The sequence below is a fragment of the Bos javanicus genome, chromosome 23 (assembly GCF_032452875.1).
Source record: "Bos javanicus breed banteng chromosome 23, ARS-OSU_banteng_1.0, whole genome shotgun sequence".
NCBI classification, from domain to species: domain Eukaryota; kingdom Metazoa; phylum Chordata; class Mammalia; order Artiodactyla; family Bovidae; genus Bos; species Bos javanicus.
The window spans coordinates 12,486,136-12,505,787 of record NC_083890.1 but is presented as its reverse complement, the minus strand read 5'-3'; the positions used below and the strand labels follow the sequence as shown (position 1 = coordinate 12,505,787).

General features: G+C 37.6%; 1 protein-coding gene across 6 annotated transcripts in view; it reads left to right on the top strand.

The window, feature by feature from the left end:
* Positions 1-19,652, top strand: part of BTBD9 (BTB domain containing 9) — a 412,965-nt gene that overhangs the window by 25,470 nt on the left and 367,843 nt on the right. For 4 of the 6 annotated variants that reach the window (XM_061399067.1, XM_061399064.1, XM_061399065.1 and 1 more), the window contains exons 2-4: positions 11,136-11,347; positions 15,764-16,127; positions 17,978-18,242. In XM_061399067.1, the coding sequence (XP_061255051.1) occupies positions 11,163-11,347; positions 15,764-16,127; positions 17,978-18,242 (814 nt within the window). In that variant the 5' untranslated portion in view covers positions 11,136-11,162. Of the gene's footprint in view, positions 1-3,689; positions 4,185-11,135; positions 11,348-15,763; positions 16,128-17,977; positions 18,243-19,652 lie in introns of those variants that run through there. The other 2 variants (XM_061399063.1, XM_061399066.1) reach the window with 2 other exon arrangements.

Below are 19,652 nucleotides of genomic sequence, written 5' to 3'. Positions count from 1 at the left end.
TGATATTTGTCTTTCTCTGACTTACTTCACTTAGTATGATAATCTCTAGGTCCACCCATGTTGCTGCAAATGGCATTATTTTGTTCTTTTTTATGGCTGAATAATACTCCCTTGTATATATATGTACCACATCTTCTTTATACATTGCTCTGTCAGTGGACATTTGGTTGCTTCCAGGTCTTGACTATTGAAAATAGTGCTTCAGTGAACTTTGGGATGCATGTATCTTTTTGAAGTATGGTTTTCTCCAGATATATGCCCAGTAGTGGGATTGCTGGATCATTTGGTAGTTCTGTTTTTAGTTTTTCCTTTATTTTTAAGGAACCTCTGTACTGTTCTCCCAGGTGGTTGTACCAATTTGCATTGCCACCAACAGTGTAGGAGGGTTCTCTTTTCTCTACCCACTCTCTAGCATTTATTGTTTGTAGACTTTTTGATGATGGTCATTCTGACTGATGTGAGGTTATGCCTCACTGTAGTTTTCATTTGCATTTCTCTAAAAATTAATGATGTTGAACATCTGTTCATATACTTGGGCCATCTGTATGTCTTTGGAGAAATGCCTATTTAGATCTTCTGTCCTTTTTTTTAGATTGAGTTGTTTTTTGACAAAGAGCTGCATGAGCTGCTTATATAGTTTGGAGGTTAATCCCTTGTTGGTTGCTTCGTTTACAGATATGTTCTCCTAGTCTGTTAGTTGTCTTTTTTTTGTTTATGATTTCCTTTGCTCTGCAAAAGCTATAAAGTTTAATTAGGTCCCATTTGTTTATTTCTGTTTTCACTTTCATTACTCTGAAAGGTAAATCAAAAAAGATATTGCTACCATTTATGTCAAAGAGTGTTCTGCCTGTGTTTTCCTCTAAGAGTTGTGTAGTGTCCAGCCTTAACATTTAGGTCTTTGATCAATTTTGAGTATATTTTTGTGTATGATGTTAGAGAATTTGCTAATTTCATTCTTTTACGTGTAACTGTCCAGTTTTTCAAGCACTGCTTATCTTATTGAAGAGACCACCTTTTCTCCATTGTATATTCTTGCCTCTTTTGTCATAAATTAATTGACCTTAGGTGCATGGGTTTATTTCTGGGCTTTCTATGCTGTTTCATTGATCTATATTTCTGTTTTTACTCCAGTACTGTACTGTTTTGGTTACTGTAGCTTTGTAGTATAGTCTGAAGTCATTTTAATGCCTTTATTATGAAAATTTGTTGTTAATAATAGAATATGTTGCAAATGATCTCGCCAATTTCAAAATTGAGGGTTACTTTTATTGAAATATATTTGACATCTAACTGTAAATTCAAGATGTACATGTTGATTTGCTACATTTATTTATTATATGATTGCCATGATACAATAATCAGGACCTCTATCATGTTACGTAATTATTTCTTTTTAGTGGTTAGAATAATTAAGCTTTCGTTTCTTAGCAAGTTTGACTATAATACAATGTTGCTGTCTATGTTCACTATGCTGTGTATTAGCTCTCTGGGACTTGCTGGGGGACGAGTCACCTTATAAAATCTGATTACTAGGAGTAGAGTTGTCCTAATGGCTGTTTTCTTGTTGTCTGCTTGTGTTGGCAATGTTATATTATCTTCAACCAGTGGTTTCCTTGTAGGAACCTTTTAAAATTCACTTGTCGTTTTGTAAGCAATAACTTAAACTATATAATTTTTGGTAAATTCAAGTAGCAGGCCCAGGCAAACCTGATATTTCCCTTGAACAAAGGAGGACAATTCCTTTTAGCTCATTTTTCTAGGTTAAAAATATATATCGTTGTAAGTGTTAAGAGGGGCTTCCCAGGTACCTTAGTGGATAAAGAATCCACCTGCAATGCAGGAGATGCAGGCAGGTGTGAGTTCAGTCCCTGGGTCGGGGAGATCCCCTAGAAGAGGGTATGACAACCCACTCCAGTATTCCTCCCTGGAGAATCCCATGGACAGAGGAGCCTGGTGGACTACAGTCCATAGGGTTGCAAAGAGTGGGACATGACTCAAGTGACTGAGCACTCATGCAAGTGTTAAGATTTTTTCCCCCAAATTTCTATGGTTTGTATTCTACTCTCCTAGGATGTGAATACCCCATTTTAGAGAGCAATTAGCTAATTATTTGAATATTAACTCTTATTCTGATACAAGAGTATAGCAATTTTTTGTATATGTTTTGGTACAGTATCTATGGAAGACAACTGTCTTTGACTTTCTACAAATCATAAACTCATGGCTAGTTCTAGTGTTGACTTGACTTCTCATCTAGTCCTACTTTCCTCAGTGGACAGTGAGTTCTTCAAAGGTGCAACTTTCTTTTATTAATCTTTGTGTTTGTATCACCTAGCACTTGTAGCGGAGAAGGCAGTGGCACGACACTCCAGTACTCTTGCCTGGAAAGTCCCATGGACGGAGGAGCCTGGTGGGCTGCAGTCCATGGGGTCGCTAGAGTCGGACACAACTGAGCAACTTCACTTTCACTTTTCACTTTCCTGCATTGGAGAAGGAAATGGCAACCCACTCCAGTGTTCTTGCCTGGAGAATCCCAGGGACGGGGAAGCCTGGTGGGCTGATGTCTATGGGGTCGCACAGAGTCGGACACGACTGAAGCGACTTAGCAGCAGCAGCAGCACTTGTAGTGAGAGATCAATAAATCTCTTGTGGAATGAATTATATATAGCTCTGGAAACTAGTTTGTCCTTTGACAAACAAGTGGTAAATACATGTGGTAATTGGTAAATGGAATTACATACACTCTCCATAAAATGATCTCATCAAATATTTTATGATACAGTTCCTTAGTGTTCCAAGCTGAGAATATCTATAAATATTTATTTACAAATATATAAAATCATAGAGTGACAAGAATTTGGAGCTGGACTGGATGTTAAAAATCATTTAATTTTTCCCAAAGAAAGACATTTCAGGAATCCCAAGACAAGAAAATGCCCATGAACTCCAGTCATATTTCTCACTGTAGCACTTTACTGCCTGATGATGCTGCTCTTCTGCAAGGTTTTAAAATGGATCTGCAGAATATCAGAATCAAGGTTACATCTACCGTATTGTCAGTCTACACCTGTTTATTCAAACTGTTGTATGACAAGGGTAGAGTATATATCAAAAGAAGTGGGGCATCCTTCCCATGAGAAAGTAGAATGTGATTTTTTGTGAGTGTTTTAAGATGCAGCAGGACATGATTTATCTCCCCAAGCGATATTAATTTAAAGTTTAAGGATTACTACTTCAAATTATACACCACATGGGTACTAAGTGCAGAAAGAAATTGCTAAACCATATGCTTGTAAATACCATCTCTTTCCTCAAGAGAAAAATCATTTATATTTTGCAATTAAAGAACAGGTCTCTTTTCTCATAAAGTTCTTTCAGTCAAGAAATACATGGGGCACAGAGGGCTTCCCAGGGGAGATTTATACAGCGGTTCAAGGACTCTGGTGTCTCCACCTGGAACTTTGGTCTTTGTCTATTTCCTGATTAGACTCTGGAGAGTAAACTTCAAGTTCAAAAATTATAGTAAACCCTTGTGAAAGAAAAGTTTGTAAACAGTTCTGTTGTAAGTGACTTTAAGTAACGAAGTTGATATTTAGGTCAGTTTGGTTTTTTCACAATTATTACAGCATTGTGAACTACATATGGTGCTCTTGCTTTATTGATGAATGTTGTTTCCTGTTTCAGTGATAACAAATGCATGTGGGTTTTTTATTGCATAATAAATAGTCAATAACCCTGAGAATTTTAATACTGCAGCTTTAGCAGTTTTTTAAAAAAAATTCTGATGTGTTTGAATCCAGGAAAGTTTAACCAACCACACACACAAAATTGGATAGTTTCTATACCACCACCCCTGGTAAATGAATTCATATGAAGTCTCAGAACTCTCAACTAGTAACTGATTATGATATCACGAATGGTACCATTTCCTCTCTTAGAGTAAGTCTCTGTTCCCCTTGCCTGCCTACTCGTCTCTTTCCTCTTACCTTGAAGGAACAGCTTGAATGAATAGATTACCCTTGCTCTATTCCTGTGAACGTCAGCAAGTTTAGACTCTGGGACTGTCAACTGGAGCAAATTTCAGACCACTTTGTTTACATCCAAGAAAATATGCTGTAAATTGAGAAAAGTCATACTGAAAATCTCTTAAGGTGAAGATGTTTATAGTAGGCTATGCTACCCAGGTATCTGATATTCATTACTTTTTGCCTGTCTTAGTGTAAATGAACTTTTTGTCCTTGACTTCAAATTGTTAATTATTTTTTACTTGTAGTGTAATATATAATCCCTCTGTTTACCATTCTGTCTTAATCACTAAGTCAGGTACTACTGGATGTGGCAAATTAAAGCACTTGCTGTCTTATACAAAAACCAGTTTAATTTGTGATTTTAGTGGCCAAAGTTATTGAAATATTTGTGTATAGTTTTATTACAATAGAACATGCTTGTTATAAAAATTTTAAACATTACAGAAATAGATATTATGCTGTGTAAATTTTTTCCCATAGCCCAGTGGTTAATCCATTGGGTTAACCCTTGTTAACAATTTGGTGTGTGCTTTTTATGTGTTTAACAAAATAAGGTTATATTATTGTTTTGCAGCTTGCCTTTTTGCATGTAAACATATATTTAAGATTTTTCAATGTCAATAAGGTATTTAACTTTATTTTTTAAAATCATTGTACAATATTCCATTGTATAGGCTTATCATTGTTTATTCAGTTCCCATTAAATGGGCATTTAAGGTTTTTTTTTTTTTTACTGTTACAGAAAGTGCTGAAGTTAACATTCTTATGTAATTAGTTTTGTGCTCTTGTGTGAATATCCAGCTTATTTTTTCAAAATGGCTAGCCAACATTTTTTATTGAAAAAATTTATATTTTCTCCCACTGAATTGAGTTACTGCATTTACACACACACACACACACGCACACACGCACGCACGCACACTATACTGTGTCTGTTGTTGTTACCCTTCACTTGCTAAGCGGTGTCTGACTCTGCAACCCTGCAGACTGTAGCGTGTCAGGCTCCTCTGTCTTCTGCTGTCTCCCTGAGTTTGCTCAAAGTCATGGCCATTGAGTCGGTGATCCTGTCTTAACCATCTCATCCTCTGCTTCCCCCTTCTCCTTTTGCCTTCAGTCTTTCCCAGCATACGGAATACCTGTGTATATTTGGGTTTATTTCTGGACTAATGTTTTAATGTTTAATTTTATGTTTAAATTTAATGTTTAATGTTTTAATGACGTTGCTTAATTGTTCTAATGAATGATTTGCTTTCTCATCCAGTACCCTGGCCTCCTTTCGTTGCTCTTCTTTTTTAGAGTATATGTGAAATCACATATTTATTCTTTCAGATAAACTTCTTTACCCAAATTTACTTTAAAAACTTAGTTGTGGTTCTGATCATTATTACTTTTAATTCCTGTATTAATTAGAACATTCTCTCAGCTTTAAAAATCTCTTGATAAATATAAAATTCTCATTTTTCCTTCTCAGTTTACTAATACGTATGCCCATTTGTCAAATTATTTTTAACTGTATCCCTACCAAGAACATTTTGGTGAATTTTGTTTTCTGCTGCTAAAGCTTTGTTTTTGTTAACAATATGAGGGACAATAAAATATCAAATATTCTTTTCTATAGGGTGATTTAGAGATGATTGGTATCTTTACAACATCTCCAAACACTGTATGTCTTTTCACTTATTTTTCTTAAATCCCTCAGAAGAGTTTTATAACTTCTTTACATGTTCTATGAGTTTATTCCTAGATATTGCAGTTATAGATTGCAGAGCTTTCCCTTCATATTTTCTATCTGGTTGTTTTGGACATGAAAGGGTACTGTATATTTTCATATACAGTCAACTACTGAACAATACAATGGTTGGGGTGCCTACCCTCCGCACAGTTGAAAACTCAAATGTAATTAGCCTTCCATGTGTGAGGTTCCTCTGTATCCTCTGCTCCTATCCATCTGAGGATCCACATTTGGGCTCATGTAGTACTGTGGCATTTGCTATTGAAAAAATCCAAGTATAGATGGACTCATGCAGTTTAAACCCATGTTTAGGGGTCAACTATAATAATTTATGTGATCACCTTAGTGAACCTTGCTTATTTTCTCATTTTTTTTCAGTTAATTCTCATGGATTTTTTTCATGTAGGCAATGAGATTATCAGCAAATAATGATTACTTTGCTTGTTTGTTTCCTAATTCATTTACCTTTAACTTTCTTAATTGCATTGTCTTTTGCCTCTGAAAAATGTTAATAATGGTGAATAGATATCCTTGTCTTATTTCCAAACTTTCTAGGGATGTTTTTAGTGTTTTTATTATTAATAGTTTCTTATATCTATTATCCCTGGAGAAGGCAATGGCTACCCACTCCAGTATTCTAACCTGGAGAGTCCCATGGACAGAGGAGCCTGGCGGGCTACAGTCCATGGGGTCACAAAGAGTCAGACATGACTGAATGACTAAACACACATATCTATTATAGTTAGGATGTGTGTGTATAAAGTTAAGAAAGTATTCATTTATCCCTATTCAATGAAAACTTTTAAAAATAAACTTCTTAATGATTGTTTAAAAAGGGATTTTAGCTTTTATTGAGCTAATACATGATTTTTTCCCCTTTAATCTTTTGATGACAGTTATTTTTGCTAATATTCATATCTTTCTTGGAATTGGCCAACTTTGTCCTGGCTCCTTTTGCTTAATTCTGTTTTCCAATATTATACATAGGAATTTTTCATTTTTACTAATTTCTGAGTGTGTGATGTGATCACGTCTTCATGTCAGGGTTAAATTGGCTTCATAAGAAGAAGTAGAAAACTCATGTGCACAGGAATAGTTTAAATAACACTGTAATCATCTGATCCTTAAAGTTTTGAAGAAACCTGTCCATGAAACGGTTTGGATCTAGCGTATGGAGGTCAGGGGTTAGGGATTCATTTAGGCAGATGGGGTAGGTTATTTACTTAGTATCCCTCTCTCCTATCCAAATCTAAGGTTAAATCAGTATATCAGATAGGTTTTTAGGCTCCTTATTTTCAGTGCTTATCTATATCAACATCTCTCATTTAGCGCCCTGAGTACTGAGTCTCTAGGAAGCTTCTCGGTGGGCAATGTGCTGTCACAACTTCCTGGGGGAATTTAGCACATTCAGTATAACTCCATTGGGAGAGGGGCCTTGAAAGTTTGCGTCTAGTTTCCCCCAGACTTTGCCATATGTACTTTTTCAAAACCTTTGCTGATTTTGCTTTTTTTTTTTTTGCTGTAATAAATCACAATCATGAGTCCATCCATATGCTGAGTCATGAGAGTCATTTCATATGACAGGACAAAACAGTGGTATTAAAATGTGGTGGCAGAGTTCTAAAATACAACTTTAAAAAAATGTACTATAACTTTGTCTTTACAGGTATGGAAATAATCTCATAGAAGTTAGAACACTTGTCAAAGACCACATATGTTGTTAGTAGCAGAAGAAGTATTAGCATTAAAGTATAAGAAATATTTCAGTAAATAGTTTTACTCCATGAGCTTTAATTTTTTTTCTTTATTTATCAAATTTAAATTGATGTTTTAAAAAGGCTAACTTTATTGATATGTGGCTTTTAAAACATGTTTTTTTTTAATGGTAAGTGGGTGGCCCCAAGCTCTCACTTCATGGATAAGCTAGGGCATTGGGTGAAAATATTTTCTGCATACAAGCTATAGCACTGGTAACTGGGTTAGCATCATTTGCTTCTTTGCAGTAAGATTAAAAATGGAATCATTTCCTAAATAAATTTTCTTAGCAGAAAATTTGTTTGCAATTTATGTACCTGAGAAGGGATGTTAACCTAGAACAGTAGAGTCTAAATAAATGACTTTTCTAGGCTGAGCATTAGAATCACTTCAGAATAGTGGCCAACTGCATCAGAATTTCTAGTGGGTGGAGCCCAAGCATCTTTGTGTTTTAAGCTCCTCAGTGATTCCTGTTGTGGCAAGCTTCATTGAGAATCACTGGTCTAATTAAAATTATTTCTGTATGCCAATGAAAATTATTATTTTGTTAAAATTTCTTTACTAAGTCTGTTTCATATGCACGACAATCTTTGCTTCATGCCTCCAGTTGGAAAAGCATAATTAGAATGTAAATTTAGTAAAAGGAAATTTTGCGTATTAAGTACAAATCTGGAGAACTTACTAAAATAGATATTTATATATGTAGTATTAAAGTTTATTATGTATCAGTTGAGGAATTATAAATTGACCTTTGAGCTAGTTAACCAAGAATCTATCATTGTCCATCAGGAGTCATTAGTTAATCATTTGAGTCTCACGGATAACCTAGATAAAATTTTAAGATAATATACCAGAGAACATATTCATTGGGTATGTACATGGCATCCTTTCTGGTAGGGAAAACATCTATTTTGTTTGGAGTCATGTTGACTATGCCAACATGTTGACTGTTGGATCACAATAAACTGTGGAAAATTCTGAAAGAGATGGGAATACCAGACCACCTGATCTGCCTCTTGAGAAATGTATATGCAGGTCAGGAAGCAACAGTTAGAACTGGACATGGAACAACAGACTGGTTCCAAATAGGAAAAAGAGTTCGTCAGGGCTGTATATTGTCATCCAGTACTTTGGCCACCTGATGCTAAGAGTTGACTCATTGGAAAAGACTCATGCTGGGAGGGATTGGGGGCAGGAGGAGAAGGGGACGACAGAGGATGAGATGGCTGGATGGCATCACTGACTCGATGGACGTGAGTCTGAGTGAACTCCAGGAGTTGGTGATGGACAGGGAGGCCTGGTGTGCTGCGATTCATGGGGTCGCAAAGAGTCAGACACGACTGAGCAACTGATCTGATCTGATCCTCATTGAACTATTGGATAGTGTTGTGACAGTTCTTGTTGAGGAGAATGGAATTTTGAAATCAGGTACCAGTGAGTTTTAGAATGTCATGACTGACATAGGAAATACTCGTGCTATTTATTTTGAACATTGTTTGGATAACCAAGCCAGAAATCAAAGCAAAGAACAAAAAGAATATGATCCTTTATGTAGAATATAGTCAGTCCTTGATCATTTCTTAGAGCAGGGATGGCAAACTATAATCTGAGGGTTAAATCCAGCCCTTCCCTGTAAATAATTTTATTGGAGCAAAGCCATGTTCATTCATTTACTTGCTGTCTATGGCTACTCATGATAGGGTTGAATGGTTGTGATAGAGGCTATATGGCGGGCAAAGCCTAAAGTACTCTCTGACCCTTTGCAAAAAGTTTGCCAACTTCTATGTTAGACTGTTGTATCACATATTAAGGGATTGAATTTCACATGTTCTGGGGACACTCCTAAATGGATCCTTTTAAGCCAAATTTGGTCCTAAAAACAGAGGTGACTGGAGATGATCCACTTTCTAGGGCTTTCAAATGCAGGTTGCGGTTGAGGGAGAGGGATTTGCCCTGAGAATGAGTATGCTCCTAGCCCTCTGATAGTCCTACCAGGGGCCAGGAGCTTCTTTTACTTCTCTGAAGGTGTTTCCTTGCCTAACTCAGCCTCCGTATTCCTCTACATCACATTCCTTGTTGCTGTCCCCTCGGTTGGGGGTGGGCATGGAGTAGCGGGTAACTGGGGAAACTGGACTGTGAGGGTATTCCACTACAGTCTCTGGAGATAAAGACAATTTTTTCACATAGCTTGTTTTATCTTTTAGTTTTAAAAATATTTTTATGTATTTTTGGCCGTGCTGGGTCTTTGATGCTGTGTGGGCTTTTTTCTAGCTGCAGTGAGTGGGGCTACTCTCCAGTTGTGCTCGGGCTTCTCATTGTGGTGGCTTCTCTTGGTGCAGGGCACAGGCTCTAGGGCACGTGTGCTTCAGGAGTTGTGGTGCTTGGGCTCTAGAGCACAGGCTCAGTAGTCATGGGCACGGGCTCAAGTTGCCCTGTGGCAAGTGGGATCTTCCAGGACCAGGGATCGAATAAGCGTCTCCCACATTGGCAGGTGGATTCTTTACCTCTAAGCCACCAGGAAAGCATCACATACCGTGTTGACAATGAACCTCCATGTGGACGTGTGAAGGTTAGGAGTGGCTTAACCTTTAATCCTGGTGCAAGCAGAGAATTCAAGAAGGTGTGGAGAGGGTCTAGTGGAGACAGAATATCTGACTCAATTCTAGTTTCAGGTACAACACCTCTGAGCTGTCAACCACATCGTCACCTCAGACACCTGCACGCTAGTGAGGGCTTTCATCCACTTGCTGGGTTACTTAAATGTGGGAAGTACTACCTGCAAGTACAGTAGATATTTAAGAATATAACCATTTTTAGCTTTTGAAGATAATTACTCCCCTTTCTAATATGTAAAGCTGTTAATCAAGTTTTAAGCTTTTGATTTTCAGTTGCATTTGTAGGAAAGAACAGCAAGGAAGTGAGATTAAATGTAATGATGTTGTGATAAACACAGGCTACCTGCTTATCAGGGATAAAAGTTTGAACTGAAGTTACAGTCTTCAGAAAAATACTGGAGTTTTTCTTTCTTAGAGGGAGATTAGGTGCTTACTACAAGCTTCCATTAATAAATGTCCATTTATTTTTGTGACTTCAGAAGATTACAATCTTTTAATAAAATACTTAAGATGGTTTCAGATCAAAACTTCTGTAATTAATTGAAATTGGATTTAGTTTATTCTTTTTGTGATTTAGGTCTAGGTCTATGCCTGAATGAGTTTTCCACTGGGTCTAGCTAGTTATACCACCTTAGTAAATATAACTATGCTAAAAGAGGAACTCTTCTGGTTGTTGATTTTCTATTTCCTGAGATACTGAGAAATAAGGGACCTAAACACAGTTTGAACACAGTTTTCTAGATTGTGATGGATCCAAGTGCTGTTAATGTTTGAAGATCCTGAGTTCTAGTGTGATAAGGTGGTGAGGATAGTGGAGTTAATGGAAATAGGCTGAACTACTTCCCAGAATAGATGGGTTAATAGAGATACCAATGATGATGATAAAATTGCTCTGTTTTGTGATTTTTTAGGAAATACATTTTTACCTGTCTGTGTTTATAGTATGTGGTTTTTGAAGTATACTCCCCGCCTCTCACTAACTCTCATCCCTTCTTTATATAATAGATCAACGACTATCACCTATTCTACAAGATGAGTAACAGCCACCCTCTTCGCCCCTTTACTGCAGTGGGGGAGATTGACCATGTGCACATTTTGTCTGAACATATTGGTGCCTTGTTGATTGGGGAAGAATATGGCGACGTCACATTCGTTGTGGAAAAGAAACGTTTTCCTGCCCATAGGGTAATTTTAGCAGCAAGGTGCCAATATTTTCGGTAAGTGTATATTACTTTTTGAAGATACAAGTCACTTGTAGAAAACACTGGTATTTTCCACTCTATGAAAAATATATAACAAAACATAACAAATTCTAGCAGTCATTCAGTTGAACATCTATAAGCATTTCATCTTTGTTGACTTTTTGTTATATTTTTGAAAATACCTTTTCCTTTCAGGAGTCATCATCATAGGGTTGAAAGGCTTCTCAGGCGGGACTGTACCCCATCAACCATTTTCCAGGTTCTCAACAATATTTCTCAGGCTGAGTCTTTTTTTCCCTTACCCTCTCCTCACAGTTTATGACTAATGGAACTTAAACTGATTTATTGGCCGACAGGCCTCTTGTTGTATAGGCAGAATGACCTTTGGACTTGCCAATGAACATGTATACCTCTTAGTTTAAGATGACTGAGGTCCAGGACCTGTATGTAACCAAACAGATCTATCTCTGAGACATGTAATTTGACAACCGCCAAGTAAAGGAAACTTAAATATTTACTCAGACCAAGTTTCATAGTTATATTAGCGCTAAAACTGAACAAAATGTTTATGTAGAAAGCATACTTGTACTTATACGTAGCTATTGTATGCTACTTAGACCCCTAATTTCCAGGGTTATAAATATTAAACAGGTCTAATTACTTTCTGTGTTACCTACTGTTAGTTAATAGGGAATCATTACTGAATTATTGACTAATAATATATCCTTGAAAAAATCTGTAGAGTCCATATCCGTGAAATCATGGATTTGCCTGTGAAACTTGATATCTAAAAATTGAGATGTGGAAGGCATGAAGAAAATTTCACTTATCTTCTAGTGAAAACTACAGTGTGATATTATTATGATCATAATTAATTGAGAAGCAAAACCTACACCTGGAGTCACACACATTGTAGTAGAGTATGTTTCTTGGAAATATTTACTATTTAGATAGAACTCTTACTATAGTGCTTTATAAACATGTTTAGAACATTCTATCTTGTACATATAAAATGCCAACATAGAGGCAGCCAGGAGCTTAGAGACAAGAGGAATTTGTTAAGAGTTCTACCTAACATCTCCTATTGAGGTGAGGCAGCTTGCCTTGGTCTGGTCATTATTTTTACCAGTCTGTCCTCTGTATACTTTTGTTTTCCCTTTTCTTTCTTCCATTGTGTTAAAGTGTCTTATGAGAGTCCAGTCTTTATTAAGTTAGAACTTTTCAGCCTTAGGTTTAGTATTTATTACTATTATATATCTTTCCTCTTTCAAAAGAATTTGAGACAACTGTATCTGGGTATCTTTTAGGTGATCAGTATATTCTTAAATTCAAGTGTCCTTAGACATTTGAAGAGCATATTGAATGAATGGAATATACTCCCCTCACTTACTGACCTTGTTCTTGCTGTCTCTTTATGGGTATTGGACCTTTATAATATCTGGTGGCTCACTAGGCTAAACTCAGTCATTACCAATGCCAGCTTAGACTGATTCTCATTGCTGATACTGTTCTTGTGCAAAGGAAGGTTAACTGTTAGCCGTCTGGAGAGGCCTTATGAGTGTGGTCATCAGATCAGATCAGATCAGTCGCTCAGTCGTGTCTGACTCTGCGACCCAATGAATTGCAGCATGCCAGGCCTCCCTGTCCATCACCAGCTCCCGGAGTTCACTCAGACTCAGGTCCATCCAGTCAGTGATGCCATCTAGCCATCTCATCCTCTGTCGTCCCCTTCTCCTCTTGCCCCCAGTCCCTCCCAGCATCAGAGTCTTTTCTAATGAGTCAACTCTTCGCATCAGGTGGCCAGAGTACTGGAGTTTCAGCTTCAGCATCATGCCTTCCAAAGAAATCCCAGGGCTGATCTCCTTCAGAATGGACTGGTTGGATCTCCTTGCAGTCCAGGGGACTCTCAAGAGTCTTCTCCAACACCACAGTTCAAAAGCATCAATTCTTCGGTGCTCAGCCCTCTTCACAGTCCAACTCTCACATCCATACATGACCACAGGAAAAACCATAGCCTTGACTAGCCGGACCTTTGTTGGCAAAGTAATGTCTCTGCTTTTGAATATGCTATCTAGGTTGGTCATAACTTTCCTTCCAAGGAGTAAGCATCTTTTAATTTCATGGCTGCAGTCACCATCTGCAGTGATTTTGGAGCCCAGAAAAATAAAGTCTGACATTGTTTCCACTGTTTCCCCATCTATTTCCCATGAAGTGATGGGACCAGATGCCATGATCTTAGTTTTCTGAATGTTGAGCTTTAAGCCAACTTTTTCACTCTCCACTTTCATTTTCATCAAGAGGCTTTTGAGTTCCTCTTCACTTTCTGCCATAAGGGTGGTGTCATCTGCATATCTGAGGTTATTGATATTTCTCCCGGCAATCTTGATTCCAGCTTGTGTTTCTTCCAGTCCAGCGTTTCTCATGATGTACTCTGCATATAAGTTAAATAAACAGGGTGAAAATATACAGCCTTGACGTACTCCTTTTTCTATTTGGAACCAGTCTGTTGTTCCATGTCCAGTTCTAACTGTTGCTTCCTGACCTGCATACAAATTTCTCAAGAGGCAGATCATAGAGCCTATCAGTTTCCAGATAAGGGCAAGCTAACTGTACCAGAGGGAACCTTCCACAATTTGGGGGTTCATATTTAAGACTTCCCAGGAGTCCTTGTCAAAACCACTTTTAAAGCATTGAGAATTCAAGTAAGTACCATGGATCACACTGGAGTGAGAATAGGTCTTGGCAAGATCTCCCCAGGAAGGTGTTCTTCATTCTGGTAATAGTAACTTTAAGGTCATTGATTGGATGTACTCTGGATTAATGGAAACCTTCACAAGTGTTTTTAGGCAGAGTATAACCCAGTGAAGAAGTATGCTCAAAATGTTCATGAATCTTTTGGTGGGTAGTTTCAGCTGTTTCTTTGAGGCAAACAAGAATGTCCTGTCCTGCTTGTCCGGGGGAGGGTGGGAGGAGTTCTAGGCAAGTGTGAGGGGACACTTTGAAATGCTAATCCTGCCCTGAGAATCACAGGAGTTGAGGGGGTCTCTCTTTGCTCCTTATTCTCTTGCTCTCTCTCTTTCACATTTTCTTTCTCACCCATTTCATTACTCTTCCTTTTCTGCACTCTTTCTTTGTTCTTTGCTGATGGACTGGAAGCTTTAATTGGTTCATATTATTTCCCCTAGAGTAATAGAGGTAGAAGTTCAAATTTATTACCTGACTGGATTGTCTGCTTTTTTATTATTTAGATGAACAGATAAATAATAATGTGGGGATTTTGTTTTAATCTGAAAAATACTGAAAGACAAAATAGAAAAGTCAGATCATCTATAATCCCATCATGAATTTCATTTTTAATTTATAAACTGACAAATGAAGACCCTTTCCTCCCAGACATCTTTTTCCATTCCCTATAGACAACCACTGTTAACAGTTTAATATGTATTTCTTCTCAATATAAATAGATGTATCTATATATACCTTTGTGCAAACAAATCTAAGTATGTGGTATACACTTTTTTCCTATGCTACACATAAGGATTGCAACCTGACTTACCGACTATATCTTTCCAAGACAGTATATATTATTCTCCCTTGATCTTTCTAATGGCTGCATAGAATCTATATATCATAGTTTTTTCCAACCATGTTCCACTTAATGGACATTTAAGATTTTTTCCATTGTTTCAAGATATCTTGTTATACATTTATCTTTATCTTGCTGTGTTATTGAATCCTAAAAGTGAGATTACTCAGCTAAAGGGTATGCACATTTTAGATTTGAATAGATATTACTTAAATTCTTTTCCAAAAAGGGGTCTTCATTTATACTCTTAAAATAGTGCACAAGAAATCCTCTTTCCCCCCTAGAGTAATAAAGGTAGAAATTCAAATTTATTACCTGACTGGATTGTCTGTTTTTTTTATTATTTAGATGAACAGATAAGCAATAATGTGGTGATTTTGTTTTAATCTTAAAAATACTGAAAGTATTAACAGGTTTCTAATTTCTGCCAGTCTGACGGGAAGAATAGCGCCTGATTATATTTAATTGTTTTCATCTGATTATATCTTTTCCTATGGAGCTTTACTTTTTTAAACTACCTTCTTGACCTTTAACAGGTTTATATTGATTTCACTTTTCCTCTCAAAAGAGCACTTTCATTTTTCTAATTAATAAATGTTTATTTTATTTCTTGAGCTCTTAAGATTATTCATTAGTTGTGTATAGAATTAATTCAAAATAGTTTTAAAATTATTTCTCTTGCTTTAGAGCTCTATTTTAAGTGATTACTATGTATTTCTTCACCTGAATGTTTGTCACTAAACACATTTATGTTTTTTTTATTATGTTGATATAACCTTTATTTCATAATTTTGTAGCAAATCCTACTTGAAGTTTTCCTTATGCGTTTCTCCTCTGATGTGCAGAGCATTACTGTATGGTGGAATGCGAGAATCTCAGCCTGAAGCCGAAATCCCTCTTCAAGACACCACTGCAGAAGCATTCACAATGCTGCTTAAATACATCTACACTGGGCGGGCGACGCTGACAGATGAGAAGGAGGAGGTGCTGCTGGACTTTTTGAGCCTGGCTCATAAATACGGATTTCCGGAGCTGGAGGATTCCACCTCTGAGTACCTCTGCACCATACTTAACATTCAGAACGTCTGTATGACTTTTGATGTTGCCAGTCTCTACTCACTTCCCAAGTTAACTTGCATGTGCTGCATGTTTATGGACAGAAATGCTCAGGAGGTACTCTCAAGCGAAGGCTTCCTCTCCCTTTCTAAGGTGTGTCATTGTCTCCAAGTAATTTACAGGCAATATGCATTGTTTTATTTATATCTATAGAGAAGAAATATAGCAGTGAACTAAGAATAAAAAGAAAAGCTATTAGTGTGGAAGAGGTGGTCTGTCTAGCCATCTGCTTCTGACTGCTGAGACTCTAGATCACATAAGAGGGAGGCAGATCGCTGCTGCTTTCTTTTAAGGTTCTTCTGGTAAGTTCTGTGTGCAAGAGACTGCCGCTGGGTGGTGGTTCTCAGTGTAATGATGTCAAATTGACTATCTTTTGGTGTTGCATACTGTTTTTTGGTTTTGTATCAGTATTTCTCTGACAGAGAGTGCAACTGATGATTCCTTATTTATGAGGGGGGAAGTTCATAAAGGAGATAATGATGTATTGTTATTCAGTTGCTGAGTCATGTCTGACTCTTTGTGACCCCATGGACTGCAGCACGCCAGGCTTACCTGTCCTTCACTGTCTCCTGCAATTTGCACAGACTCATGTCCATTGGGAGAAGGCAATGGCACCCCATTCCAGTACTCTTGCCTGGAAAATCCCATGGACGGAGGAGCCTGGTAGGCTGCAGTCCATGGGGTCGCTAAGAGTCGGACACGACTGAGTGACTTCCCTTTCACTTTTCACTTTCCTGCATTGGAGAAGGAAATGGCAACCCACTCCAGTGTTCTTGCCTGGAGAATCCCAGGGACGGGGGAGGCTGGTGGGCTGCCGTCTCTGGGGTCTCACAGAGTTGGACACGACTGAAGTGACTTAGCAGCATGTCCATTGACATGAGTGATGCCATCCAACCATGTTGTTTCCTTTTCCTCCTTCCCTTAATCTTTCTCAGTATCAGGGTCTTTTCTAATGAGTTGGCTCTTGGCATCACGTGGCCGAAGTATTGGAGGTTTAGCATCAGGCCTTCCAATGAATATTCAGGGTTGGTTTCCTTTAGGATTGACTGGTTTGATCTTGCAGTCCAAGGGACTCTCAAGAATCTTCTCTAGCACCACAGTTCAAAAGCATCAATTCTTTAGTGCTCAGCCTTCTTATGGTCTTTAAGTCACTGTTTTTTGTTTGTTTGTTTGTTTTCCTCTTTTGGCACAGAATTCACTATTGTGCAATGTTTTATTTATTTATTTTTTAAATTTTATTTTATTTTTAAACTTTACACAATTGTATTAGTTTTGCCAAATATCAAAATGAATCTGCCACAGGTATACATGTGCAATGTTTTATACCATATAATAGCTAGAGTAAAACTTTTTCCCCAGTCTTCCTTTGAACCCTGGTGGTTGTCTTTCCTTTCCCTTTCTGTGTCGCTCCTAGAACCTGAATATTTTGAATGGGAAAACCTATTTGGAAAGCTACGCGTCTTGTTCTACGTGTAACTATGATTTTTACTTAGTTTTTAGAGGCAAGGGTCTTATAGAGTTACACCAGTGTTGCTGGAAGTCATTTTAGGAATATGAGAACCGAAAGTATGCTAGAGCAGTAATACTGTGGAACAAAAGATTTTGAATTTTAAATAGTTAGATGTATCTTACTGACTTAGAGAAGTAAATTCTGCTAAAGAACGTGTACAGAGCAACAGCTTCTCACATTGCCATTTTTCTTGTTATTTTATTAAAGATAGGTGCACATGTGTTGAGAAGACTAGGTACAAGATGCCTATAGCTGTTCACACAGCCATAATGGGCAAGAGTATATGGCACAAAGAATAAGGAAAGAAGATGGCCAAGAAGAGTTAATTGCTTAAATATAAGTGATACTTGCAGTTCAGTAAAGTTTTACTTATTGATCATACACATGGTTGAGCTCCATAATAACTGGAATTTTTCCTTTTTATCCTTTTCAGACAGCACTTTTAAACATCGTATTAAGAGATTCATTTGCAGCTCCTGAAAAAGATATTTTCCTAGCCTTGTTAAATTGGTGTAAGCATAATTCAAATGAGAATCATGCTGAAATCATGCAGGCTGTGCGTTTGCCTCTGATGAGCCTCACTGAACTTCTGAATGTCGTGAGGCCTTCGGGACTGTTGTCTCCTGATGCCATCCTGGATGCTATTAAAGTTCGATCAGAGAGCCGGGACATGGACCTCAATTATAGAGGCATGCTCAGTAAGTACCTGTTTATGCCAATCTCACCAAAAAGTTTTGTCTGTATCCTATGACAGTCTCAGCGACAAAACTCTAGCTACCAAATCGTAGTTCAGGTGTACATGTGTCAGTCTAAGAACATAGCGCTCTGCTTCCTGTGGATTGCCTTTCCTGTCCTTCTCCTGCTAACTCCTCCTAATACTGCTTAGCCTTTGTAGACCACAAAATATGTATTTCTTGCCATTTCTGGACAAACTTCTCTAGTGCTCCCTAGAATGTCAAAAATTTTATACTTTTTGTGAGAAGTTTCTTCTCATGTTAAGATCTTTCCTTCTTTCCTCCATCAAATCAGTACCGAATACATGCTATATACTTATTATTTCAGGTACCACAAACATGGAGATTCTAAATATTAATAACAGTAATAATGGCTAACATTTATATAGCATTTCCAATACTTACATGGTGTTTTTCTTAAAAATAATAGCAGTGAACACAACATTTAAAACAAACATTTCTCAACATTCAACACACTTGAGTAGTCTGTAGCAGATGCTTGATAAATTAATGCAAGAAGAACTAACTAGAAGCAGTGGAAACATATTACTGCTTTATGGAAGGCAGTCAAAGCTGGTGATAAAAGAATTGAAACTTGGGCTAGAGTATAGAGAAAGAAGTGAAAATCTAAAGTCTGAGACTTGGAGAAGACCTTTGGCCAGGGGTCCAAAGGTAGAGAAGGAAGAATTAAAGGTAGGAAGAAAACTGGGGTAGAGTTACAGAACAGAGAGCGTTTCTAGGGAGAAGAATGGTCAGTGGTAGCTGGTGGTGCTGGGAGGACAAGAAGAAGAATTGAAAGAAAATTTTTGGATATCAATTTTGTGGATATAAATTGGTAGTAGTCTGGACAGAAGCTTAACTGTACAGAGAATTTACTATATTGAAAATATAGTAAATACCATGTATGACGACCCGGTGTGTATGTTGGAGTAAAGGGAGTAGAGAAATAGTATGGTAGCTAGAGGGAACAGGCCAGGAAAGATCGCGTAAGAAATTAGAGGTGCAGGAAAATGGTACTGGTTAAGGGTCAGCCTTTGATAAAGGGTGGAAGGAGGGAGAGGGGAGAAGAAACAAGTGGAGTAATATAGTTTTAGCCTTTGTAAATCTTCATTGTTGGATCCTTTCTTACATAAGCTCCTTTTTCCCCCTTCTTGTCCTAGTTTTGACTGAGGTGTTGATAGGACCCCAGGCCCAGTTTCATTATTGCCGCAGGTAGACTTGGGACATGGCTGCAGAAGTGAGGAGATGCTTTGGGCGTTTCATGTAGTTTCTGGAAGCCTGGAATTGACCAGCTGGTCAATATAGGTGTCAGACCTGGGTTACAACAGGCCCATGAAATTACCAAGAAAGGGGGTGATCAACCAGTTGAGGAGA